The sequence below is a fragment of the Battus philenor genome, unplaced genomic scaffold (assembly GCF_028537555.1).
Source record: "Battus philenor isolate CCGP_79_NKW_IND1 unplaced genomic scaffold, ilBatPhil1.0.hap1 SCAF_25, whole genome shotgun sequence".
Classification (NCBI taxonomy): Eukaryota; Metazoa; Arthropoda; class Insecta; order Lepidoptera; family Papilionidae; genus Battus; species Battus philenor.
Genome location: NW_027181688.1, coordinates 11,615,995 through 11,628,976, shown reverse-complemented (window position 1 = coordinate 11,628,976; position 12,982 = coordinate 11,615,995). Strand labels below are relative to the sequence as shown.

The 12,982-nt window shown below is 34.2% G+C and overlaps 1 protein-coding gene across 1 annotated transcript in view; it reads left to right on the top strand.

The window, feature by feature from the left end:
• The window catches only part of nrm (neuromusculin), a 694,689-nt gene that overhangs the window by 39,150 nt on the left and 642,557 nt on the right, over positions 1 to 12,982 (top strand). The window contains exon 2 of the mRNA XM_068768211.1: positions 1,679 to 1,861. Within this exon, the coding sequence (XP_068624312.1) occupies positions 1,792 to 1,861 (70 nt within the window). The 5' untranslated portion in view covers positions 1,679 to 1,791. The remainder of the gene's footprint in view (positions 1 to 1,678; positions 1,862 to 12,982) is intronic.

Genomic DNA, 12,982 nt, shown 5'->3' with positions numbered 1-12,982 from the left:
TATTATAATTGGATTTCCTAGTAGAATTATTCATGCGTTAAAAATACAGTTGTTTATAATCATAAAAGAACAGTTCGGTCTTAGTTTATTTTAAATGTTTAATGCCAGCTAACGTATTTGAAGGTGTGAGTAATTGAATGTTAGGGTGACCACTTTAGTAGCGGGATAAAATATCCGAATAAATATTATTTTGTTTTGTACTAATTTTGTTATGTTCACCATGGTCACCAATCTGAATTGGGAAATTATTTTCTGTGAGGAATATGAGCAGAAAGCAGTTGGAAGATTTTCCATGAAGGATGTATTGGTAGAAATTTGATACATTAGTTTTTTTTGGCCAATGTTGATTTATTTGCGAAGGTTTTCTATTCTATTTTAATTTATCCGGGGGCATTAACATCCACATGAGCTAAGAAATGAAGAAGGCACACCATTTCAGCACGAATATCTTGTAGTTCCGGTACAAAAGTGTTGATAGTCTTTTTTTTTATTCATTCTAATTTGTATCGCTAGTGTTTTTTTTTTACTATATTTATTTTTTGCCTCAACTAAATGTAGACAGTTGGGAGAGGGTTGCCGCTATTTGATACGGATTTTTCTTCTCCCAGCTGCGAGGCACGAGAGCGTTTTATAATTTTTTACAATTTCTCTTACACAATTTTCTCTTATGGGTATATGCAGCAAAATTTACACATACTAACAATACAATTTGGAATCCGCAATTACATATTAGTTGCTACATTATTTTATTTCAAGTCGCTGCCCAAGCGCTACAGACCGTAGGTATTGTTAGTCAAGTACGGAGAGGCTTCTAGAAGCCAACTAGATGACTGCTGTTCAGATTTGCCTCTGGTTTTACCAACTTAGATCACCTGATAACATTAAAATAAGTTGATGAGAAATGAAACCTTAGTTTTAGCATCATTTGAATCTGTTAGCGAGAATAGTCTATTCTAGATGAAGTCTTCTGAATATATAACGTGATCTAAAAAGAATATGGTCAAAGCTTTTCATTAATCAACAAGTAAGACGTAGAGAAGTCATCAAATGACTCTGTGTTTGGCACTAATCGGTGTAACATTACTCCTGGGGATGCCCCGTGAAGAGGTGAAACACGTGTTGAGTGATTTAACGGTGGTAGTTGTGTAATTCGCATTGTTTGCAGCAGACGCATTTATCAGCGGGCGGTACACTTTATTGCACGACTATTGCTGCATGGCGGAAGTAGCTATATATAGGTCCTTTTCTTACTTAGGATGGACTTTCGCAAAATAGCGCCTGAATCCATTAGATATCAGTAATCAATATTTAGGTAGAAGATTTGAGGTGGTATAAATGTATTTTTTTAATGGCCCTATTTTGGGACCTTTTGTTCAGCCCCTATTATGGGTGGACAGTCTATATTTACATTATAATTTTTAACATACATATTCCTACTTTACAAAATCTTACATTCCTTATATACATCTTCTCATTTATTTCAGTGCAGTTTTATGTTTATTATTTTTCTCAATGAAAGCAAAGCTATTGGTAAAGTGTTAAGAAGCTTCTAGATGAATGATGTCCATCTATGCTTTTTATTCTACCACTAAGTGGTGCTATGCGTTAGTTTCAACCACATTGGTAGTACCAGTAAATCATTTCAAATATGAGATGCTAATCACAAATTTGTCCGCAGGTCGCGAAGTGGATGCAACGAAATGTTCTAAGTGGTGAAAGTGTATGTGAGTGCGCGAAGTGGTACTGGTGCGGTGGGTTTCGTGGGATGTGGTGACAGACGTGTGTGGTGATATGGCGCTGGTGGCGCTGAGGCTCCTGGCGGCCGCTGTGCTGGTTGCCGCGTTCGCTGCTGCCGAAAGAGGTTAGACACTTTGACAGTATTTTCAATGTTACATTCTAAACATTTTCCGCTGTACACCTATCCCCCGATTTACACGGTAAATACGTTCCTGAGTAAAACGTGTAAATCGAAAATTAAAAATTTTCAAGTCAAAACCGTATAAATCGAAAAACTTGCAGAAAATGCACGATTTTGCTATTTAACAGTTGTTATTTTTTTTTCAATAATTTTAGGTGTACACAGAAATAAAAATAAAATGCATTGACAAGTTAAAATATTTAGTATATTACGGAAACACTATTTTTTATATTTAATTACAATATACATTAATCAGAAGAACAAAAAAGAAATTAGACTCATTCTCTTTTCGGAATAGAAGGTTCGAATTCACTTTCATCACTCGAAATTATTTGTGCCGATTCCATGTTTGAAGCAGAAATATTTACATTATGAGAGATGGTAATAAAATCGGTTATTAAAATAAAAAAAACTTTTTTGGAAAACCGTGTAAAACGAGTACCGTGTAAATCGGGGGATAGGTGTATTTCGGACACGACAAGGGTCTCTAACTTAGACTGTTAATGTGCTCCTAATAAGTAATTTGTATACCTGAAGTTAAGATATTAAAACTTTTTGGTGTTTGACACGTTAAAAAAATAATGGATATTTATTTTAAGAACAATAAAAACTATTTTAGTTGTCAACCGACGACTATTAGATATGAAAGGTTCTCGACGCGGATAAGCAACTCATTTGGCGACATATTTAAGGCCGCGAATGTGGGCGGTGTAAGGCAGTATTTATTGCACTGGGCGTCTATCAGCTGATATGACGGTGACGAAAAAAAAGGTTATATATCAATATTTTTAACGAATTTATATTTAAGTAAACTAAGTAAAAATTTTCTGGAGTTGCGTGCGTTAAAAAATTATAATTTTAAATAAATTTGAAAATATAATTTTTGTCGGTGATGGAAAAAAATAAATTTCATTCTTTGTCACAATTAAGAAAAGTGAATGTAGAAATAATTAAATTACAGATCAATGTTATCTGTCTATGAAGTCAATATATTTTCGTTAATCAAATTCACTAAAAACTGTCTGTGGCGTTTATAAGCAATGCATTTTTTCTAACTATACCTTTTTTTTGTACAAAAATTGACCGAAATATTTTATTTGGAAGTGAATAGATACTAAGAATGAACTATAAAAGGCAGCTCAAGCTACGCAAACGATGTAGACATCATTATTTAAGCTGTACGTAGCCCACAGCTGAACGTGGGCATAATAATTTAATAAATTAAATAAATATATAAATAACACTGTTCGCTTCTCGATAAATAGGCGGGTCGACAGTCTGAGGACGTTTCTAGGTTAGGCTGCCTCGTCCATCAATCAAAGCCTCCCCCCAAAGCTCCATTGTCGATGTTATCTAAATAATAATAATGGAATTGCTCGAAGTCATTTATAAACGACTGGATCCCGTTCGGATATTCCACGAGAACACATCTTCAAATATGTTTTGCAGACCTTGCTTTTCGTGTAAACTTCCTGAGTTTAGTTACGAATGATCTTATGTTAATTAAAATTAATTATATGTTCGATTAGTTTAATAAATAGTTAAGCAACAAGAAGCTTTTCATTTTTAAACTAATTTTTTTATTGTAATCTTCGCTTAACCATATAAGTTTTATTATAGTAAAATTATAACAACTTTTAGCAGGCAATATACGAAATTAGAGGTCTTGAATAATATAAAAGATAGCCAAGTCCAAGCTTGCTCTATACATTGCGTTATCTCTATTGAAGAGAAAAGCTATCTACAGCTTGTATTCATTCGTTGTAATGTTAAAAGAATTGACTGTTGCTATACTAGAGCTTTTAATATTGATACAAAGTGGTTAATAAACAATTGTGAATAAAGAGGAAAATAACATTGATAAGTATATGAATTTAATTTATTAAACAAATATTTTTTTAATCTCCTTCGACTATATTATTGCCTACTTCATCTCTCTTCATTACTCATTATTTTGTGCAACAATGGTAAAGTGGGTGACCGCCACTTTCATGATGTCATTCCTTTATCATAGTTTTCGTCTTCAAAAGATTAAATAAATCGTTTAAGACACAAGGTATACGTATGTACAATAAAATTAAAAAAACAATTTTAGATCTGCTACTGAAAAGATTTGAAACCAATATTTAAAAAAAATATTAAAAGACAAAGTATATTATTGTATCTAAGAATACTATACCGATGTTATTCTGTGGAATTAAATGTTGTTGATGTTCACTCTCTTTATAAAACTATATTTGTAAAGAGCAACTGTTGAGTGACTCGCAGGCTCTTAGCAGAACTGCCTTCCGAGCTGGTGGTAGCTGCATGCAGGAATAACAATGCCGTAGTTGTAATGCAAAAATGTAATAATAATTCCAATTCCAAAGCGCATGTAAATAATGAGTACTTAAACTTTTTTTTAAAAATATTAATGAAAAATTAAAAAAAAACTTTACATTTCGAATTGTTGTAGATTAAACCTTACTTTTTATATAAAAGATAACCATGAGATATCGACCCATATCAAAGATGTCGATTTTTTATTTTTTAAACATTAATGAAAAAATTAAAGAAAAAAGTTCGAATTATTGTAGATTAAACCTTACTCTTTATATAAAAGATTACCATGAGATATCGACCCATATCAAAGATGTCGATTTTTTATTTTTTAAACATTAATGAAAAAATTAAAGAAAAAATTTCGAATTGTTGTAGATTAAACCTTACTCTTTATATAAAAGATTACCATGTGATATCGACCCATATTACAGATGTTGGTTCACTGTGCGATATATTCCTGCCCGTGCGCATACATGTTTACTTCGATTGTAAACACGACGTCAATCAGAAAGCCCAAGCGCCGGCTTCAACCGGCCACCGCAGCCATACATTGTATAACTTAAAAATAATTGATCTAATTTCAAACACCCACACGTCACAAGCGAATTCGTTTAAATTTTTGATTGCGACTACCTCGAAGCAAATGTTCTAACCTTTTCAATGTGGCGTCATTTAAATATAGAACGAAATACCGACCGATGTGGTTGCTAAACAACAATGTTAATTTGCAGCGTGTCAAACGCGCGAAGTTCATGTCGAACTGTCAAATGCAACTTATAACAGATAACACAATGTTTTATGTATTTTTGTTCGATGAAAACTTTTTACAAGATATTATTATTTAAAAAAAATGCAGTGTAATCAATAAAGACGTTTTAAAGTTATGGCATGACAAAGGTAAACATGTATTCATTTTTTTTATATACAGGATGATTGATAAAACCTTTAAGGAGTTGAATATTAAGGTAAAATGATAAGCAAAAATATTTAAGCAACTCTTCTAATCGACATATCATCTACTAACACTTGAAATACACTTTATATGAGCAATTCTTCGAGGTAAGCCTATCACCTCGGCTTTTCCATCATACGTACATCATACATTGTGTATATTGCGAGGTACGTTTTATATTACATAAAGAGTGATTGAAATAAGTGTAAAAGCTTTCTATATTCGTATATCTCGTTCAGCAGAAAACTTAAATTTTTACACCGGTTTTCAGGTGTACAATCTTTGAAGTTTTTTTGGTGGGAAATGAGAGATACATTTGCCTCTATAACTATTTTTCTTGAACTTTTTTACAAGTTTTTTAATATTTTGTAGAAGGTTATGAGAAAAAATATTGAATTGTTCGAGAAAATGTATTGATTGTTGAAACTGTGATTTGATGACATATCCGAAACGTGGTCTATCGTAACGATACGACATATAATATTTGTACTAGGACAGCAACAGTTGATTCTATATTTAAAATAAGAGACTCGAAGGTAAATTCAAGGTATATAACATGTCCAGAACTTTCTATGTATGTATGCATGTGGTGAAAAATCTTTCTTGGTGGTGAGGTACAGTAGTGAGGATCAAGGGATCTTGGATGATCTAGCTGTTCCATTTTTAAATATTCCTTTTGAATTTCTTTTGGGTAATGACTAATTTTTACGGGTCGAGTCTACGTTGATTGGTAACAGATGGCTCGCTAGTTACTGTAGTGCACAGTGGAGTGCTTTTTAACTCTAGGCGGACCAGAAAGTCTAGGCCGACCAGGATGTTGGGTAGTTGGCAACAGTCTTGAAACTGATCGGGTTACATGACCGAGGTGACAGGGTGTAAGGATTTTTGATTTCCTTACGTAGACGATATACTTGTGTTTTCACGAGATGACACTGAACACAAGGAGCATATACGAACTTTGTTCAGGTAACTCCGTGATTTTGGCTTCGTCTCAATGTCTCCAAATCCATATCGGGCATATAAAAAGTCTCCTTATAAGCCTTCCATAGTTCCAAAAACGAAATACGCCCTACTATGAATAGGATAGTAGCTCTGCACAGTTTCTCATTACTTACTGTCGAGGGAATCCGCCGATTTCTAAGAATATTTCATTTTTGCCGTAGATTTCTCCTGAAAACAGCAGAACTTCAAGCATTGCTTATCACGTCGGGGTGACCAACCATTTGCGTTTATCGATTGTTTGGTGCACATGATATTTAAAGTCAGATTTGTAGAAATTTATCGTTTAATATTAATGAAAATAATAATTATTGAAAAATAATAATTGAAGTAAAATATGATTAATGTTAATTTAAACTAAAGCACTCAGATTTTATTAAAATACATTTTCGTATTTAATTGAAATTAATTATTTAAAAATGTAGTCCATGGTGTATCGGCATGTAATCGCTTACATCATATAATATTTAAGGCGGCGTGCGTGCGAAGGTTTAGTTTCAGAATTGATCGCGGCACGTCCCATGGGCGCTATCAGTCAGCCCTATACCCACACAGAGTACAGCACCAGTGGTATACTAACAGGAGCATACTGTAACAATCGTATTACAAGTTCGATTTTCGGAAGACAACATTTTTAGATTAATTATAAAAGGCCAAATGTTTCAGAATACCTATTTTACTTTAGTTTTCAAAGTAAGAAAAGGACCAATATTTAGCCACTTCCGCGCATGCAGTGGTAGTCGTGCAACAAAGTGCACCACCCGCCAGCCCGCTGATAAATGCGTATGCGGCAAACAATGCGAATCACACAAATGGCACCGTTAACCGGTCTATGACAACCTGCAAGGGGTCTATATCAGCGAAAAAAAATTTGGGGGTCCACGATATTGGATCTCAATACGTACACTGATAGTACCTATTTACTTACATCATACTATCTTATAATATCGAAACATTTACATTATTTATAAAAGCACCTATAAAGCAAAAAAAAAAATTATATATTTTAATAAAATTGTGTAAGTTGTAGGATGTTGGTATAATAGATTGGTTTAGTTGGTATAGTAGATACAAAATTTTATTTTGAGTAGTTTTAATTTAAATTCAATTAATAAATGTATAAACTAACATGTGCTTTTACTTTAAGTTTTTAACACTAAACTTCGCTACAGTTAGAAATTTACAGGAAATCAATATCAGGTAAGTACAACACGGAAAAACATGGCAAGGGGTCTACGACACAAAAAAGTTTGTGGAACTCTGGCTTAAAGGTTGTCAGCAGAGTGTTCAGTCTGATTATTTAATTGACAAAACAATAAATTTAAACAACAATTAACAATGCGGTCCCTGGGATACGTAATACAAAATTTATAATCATTTACCACCGTCTGTTTCATTATAGCGTTCCTTTATGAGTGAAGACGTAATTTATAAACGTAAAAGCTCCCCTCCCGCCCCCGCGTGCGCCCCGTTTCGAGACCGGGCGTCATTTGAATTTCAAGTTCCGGTCATAAAATATTAATTCCCATCTAATTAACGGTGAATCCCCGGCCGCGGAAAGGTTTCACTTCTGCTCACTTCCATTAATTCTTTATATATAACCTCCTTTTAACACCGATGATTATAATTACGTAATATTCCAGTTGAAAGTTCTTGTCAACTGTACCGTTTCTTCTCTTTGTAATTGGAATGATAATGTTCCGTTTCTTACGAATGTATTGGAAATCTGTAGGATGATTTATTTACACGTGTAAAAGTTTCAAAGTGTTCAATGTGTTTCTTTCACCCTGTAAAAAGCGATCATTCTAAAACAGTATTAGAATGTGTCGGGTCAATAATTTTTAGTAGTACAAAGTTCGCAGGGACAGATAGTAAATAATATTTGGCACTAATCGGTGTAACATAACTCCTGAAGATGCCCCGTGGAGGGGTGAAACACGTGTTGAGTGATTTAACGGTGGCGGTTGTGTAATTCGCATTGTTTCCCACTATGATTTTCCCACAATTCCCACTATGACCAATGTTGCGATGCCCGCGCCGCATCTGCCACCTTGTGGACGCCACTTGAACCTTTCGATCCCAATAGCCGTTAATTGCACGGGCGATTATAATCCCTTCATAATTTATGTTCTTATTGCATAGGTTATAACTATACATACACCCCTGTCACCCGTGTTTACTCGTATAAAGTAACAATCAAATACAGACACTGTTACAATTACTACTTATGTCTTTATATGCGTATAAAATATTATCATGTCATACGTTCAAATTTTTGGATGCAAAAATCTTCACCTTTTTTCGAGTAGGAGACTAACAAATCCGATATATATGTAATAATACAAATACTTTTAGATGTAACAAACTCTTTTTAGCGTAATATTTTATGAAAATAATCTTAATAGCCTAGAGTTTCAATTTTGATACCAATCTTTTAAACTGATGTTCACATTACTTTTAGTTTTTTATAGGTTGGCTGTACGTATTTTATTGTTGTATAATACTCTTTCCAACGAAATTAAAAAAAAAATCTATTTTTCCCTTCATTTAGACCCTCAAGCAAATACAGTAATATTATAAAAAATCACTTTCGTAAATCAGGCTATTAAGGGTTAAATAAAATGAAAGAAATTTTTTTAATTTCTTCTACGCAATATTAACGGCAGAAGCTGTGACGTCATCGTGCCTTTTGCCCCAGATTCTCAGGACAGATGCCCGTCCGGGTCAGTGTCGTCAGCCAGTATCTTAGCGGGGCTGCGTCGATCGACGGGCGATAGCAGAAATAAATTAAATCTGACAGATTGATGAACGTTTTCAAGTTTATCGACTGCGAATGACGCGGCCCTTAATATGGCACGCTGACGAGGCATTTCCCGGCGCCTGCTACGGGAAGCGGTGTGTCAAGTCTGCACTAGAGTTCAGAACAAAGTAGTAATGAAAACAAAATTAGGATATAAACACCGATAATAATATCATCGGAATATAAACAAGATCCGAAAATAAACATTATGAAGGAAAAACATCGATGAAATAAAAATTCTGTTGGAATATAGACACCGATGGAATACATCTTATATTGTATTTGGTTTATATATATCTCCTGAATACAAAACTCGTAATACGACCACTTTTGGAATATGAATACTGTCGATATAACATGAAAAATAAACACCATCGGAATAAACATATAAAAAGAATATGTAAACCGTCAATACAAAAGCACCATTGGAATAAAAAACATTTTGGAATAAAAACACTTTCGGAATATATCGTAGTTGAATTATAAACATGATCATAGTACAGAAGTTTTCGTAAACGCACAACGGGAATATACTCGTCACTATTGAAATCATGATAATATACTGTAGAACATATCAATGAACAGGAAATGTTCAGAGACGTAGGTGATTTTTTCACTGTAATAATTAGTCTCATTATATTGTTACCAGTAACAGGCGAGCCCGCTTAACAATAGGTATATGCTAGATAAATACCCAACGCTGCCGGGAGGTGTTTAAGCTAGATCCGCAATGGGAATCGAGAAGTGTGTGCTAACAACTCAGGTACAATCTCCGGGTACTATGTGAGCCAGCTTATCTGGCATCTCGAGGATGTAATCTTTAATGATTTCCTTCTGACGTTCGAGAGTGAGTGTGCCTTGCAACTCTAACATCTGCTTGGAGAGTTAGGTAGTGCGTATGCGCACAAGGCACATGCTTTTATGAGTACTGCTGTCGGAGATAGTGGAGGCAAAACCGACCGTAAATAAGTTCAAGCCTTCAGGCAGGTGTACTATCGCCATTGGTAAAGCCTTAACGGTGGAGAACTTTTGGGACAGTATAATTAATAAATTAGGAATAAAATAGATAGGGTGGAAGATGCCGGAAAATTATGTGAATAATTAAATTCGCCCGTAAAGTCCCTGTCCCACAAAAGATAGGCGGTACGAGAGGCCCCCAATAGCGGCAGCCATATTAAAAAAAAATAAAGATGCCGGACCTAGTATTACTTCTTAGATAAGTGGTACTTAAAAAGCACTGTTCAGAAAAAAAATGAAAAAAATGAAAGATGAAAAATGAAAAATACATTTTAAATTCTATTCCAAGATTCTAAATAATGTTAGGAAGACGTTATCGAGCATTAGCGAGCGCCCGCGCGGGCATGTTATATGTAATTTGAGATCACGTAATAAAATGTCATCCCGCCATACATTTGAATTTTGATATAATTTCCGTTCGCGCACCGGAAACGAGCCGCCAGATATTAAAAGAATTGGGGCCCCGGGTTACCAGCAGGCCCGCGAATATTCACAAATTTAATATCACTCACCTCATCCCGCGATGAAATGCAATTTATAAAATGACTACCCAATTTCACATTACGATTTACGTCGACGTCGGCAATAAACCGATTCTCGTTTACAGCTTCCGGTGATGAATTGGAACGGTTCTTTTGTGTCAAACATGGTCACGGCATAACGCCAAAATACGACAATTTGATATAATCTTGTATTAAACCCAGCGAATTCTCGACACCTAGACTATGTCGACATAGTGGAGTGCCTAATCATGTTCCGTCTATGTCATGGACGCCACTCAAGAACCTTACGTCTTCAACGGAGGACCAATATTTAGCCACTTCCGCACATGCAGTGGTAGTCGTGCAATGAAATGCACCGCCCGCCAGCCCGCTGATAAATGCGTATGCGGCAAACAATGCGAATCACACGATCGCCACCATCAAATTACTCAACACGTGTTTCACCCCTCCACGGGGCATCTTCAGGAGTTATGTTACACCGATTAGTGCCAAACACAGAGTCGCTCTAGAGTTGACTTGCACGACTACCACTGCTTGTGCGGAAGTGGCTAAATATTGGTCCTTTTCTTACTTAGGATGGAATTTCTCGAAGTGACGCCTGATTCCATTAAATATGACTATAAATCATTATATGTTCTCAGTGAGATAGTTTTAAGGTAACAACTGTAACTAATTTTATATTTCTAAGCTTCAGTTTGTACTTTCCTACTGCCTATTGTTACTGTCTATCTCCAATAAAGTAAATAAATAAATAAAATTATTTGTACTACATCTGTGAACTTGGATCTCCTCGTTTATGATTTGATCTCGCATCCTAAGCGATCGTAGATCATTATTAGATACACACACTGATCAAAGACCTTCGTTATATATTGCGGTATTTGCAAGAGGATATTTCAGATGCAGTGTAACGGACATTTTAAGGATCTTTAAGGGAATCAGTGGGCGTTAGAGTATTAAATAAAATTCCCCTACATAGGCATCTTCAAAATGAAATCAAACGTACGCGGGTTCAAAACGCAACCTGATCTGAAAAATATCTACCAGATACTTAGATAAGTTTTTTTATTTTTGGAATGTTTTTGATAATTATCCTTAAAAGATGAAATAGAGATAAAATTCGTGTAATTAACATTGGAACTTAATAGAACTCTTATAAAGCGACAAATTATTACTTTTTTAAATATTTTTTTTTTAATTTTGACTGTACTCTGCTTCGCAAGTTGTTATAGTTGTCGAAAAACAGCAAGAAGAAACTCCACAACAACACATCGTAAAAAAGTTTAATGCAGTTTAATAAATTTACACTTTATCAGATATAGCGTAAATTAAATTAAAGTAATAAGAAGGATTCTTATCATTTAAATACTCGTTTATCGAATAATAAGATTTTTCGAACAATTTACTTTTAACATGCATTTTGAATTTTGTAAACGTTTTGCGGAATTTTATTTAAAAATCTAATTCCGTATTTCGAAACTTTGGTACAGTTATTTACGGTTGTAAATACACTATAGACGTCGACGATATTATTGTAAGCGTACAAGATATTATCATAAATAAATTCTGAGACCACTGTAAGAATATTGACTTTAATGAACACAAAATAATAAGAGCAACTCATTTCCAAGCTGTATAATCATCTAAAAATCTCAATTCTATATGTTAGCATGAAGCCAAATTGGTTAAAAGATTTAGAGGCACCCCGTGCTTTGATTAGATAGTAAAGCATTTGTCACATCAAAATCTACGTTTTAATTATATAACCTCAATATAACATATATAACACCTCTTATTATAGTTTAACAACGGATTACTAATGATAAATAAACATAAATAAATACATTTAAAAAAACTTTTAAGTAAAACGGTTTTTTGATACCCATATTGTGGCGGTTGTGGAAAAATATGTACCTAGTCCGCCATATTGGAACGGCGTCCATCTTGAATTTTAAATTTTGACATAATCATCGTGTTTTACTAGTGTAGCCCTTTCATTTGATACCCATATTGAGGGGGTTAAGGAAAAATATGTAATCCGCCATTTTGTATCGGCGGCCATTTTAGATTTATAATGTTATTGATTTTATTATATTGTATTGTCATCTAAATTAAATGTGTGTACCAAATTTCAGATCAATCTGACAACGGGAAGGTGCTTAAATTTCAATTTCTAATTTTGACCCAAATAAATAAACAAATAAATTCCGTACGGGTTGAACTAAAATAAAAATAAAACCGTTTAAAAACTAGTCGTTGAATTGTGATCTAGGAGGAAAAGGTCTGAGCTAATATTCATTTTAATTCCACTTCCACTGAGAGGTAATCTAGTCACAGTTTGAGTCGAGACACTTGCGTCACAACGTAGGTGTCTTCAGCTAATTTTAACGAAACATCGATAAGATGTTTAATTAATAAATATCGAAAACACATCACTAAAGTCAAAGGGTCGGGATTGGGCCAATTAAAAT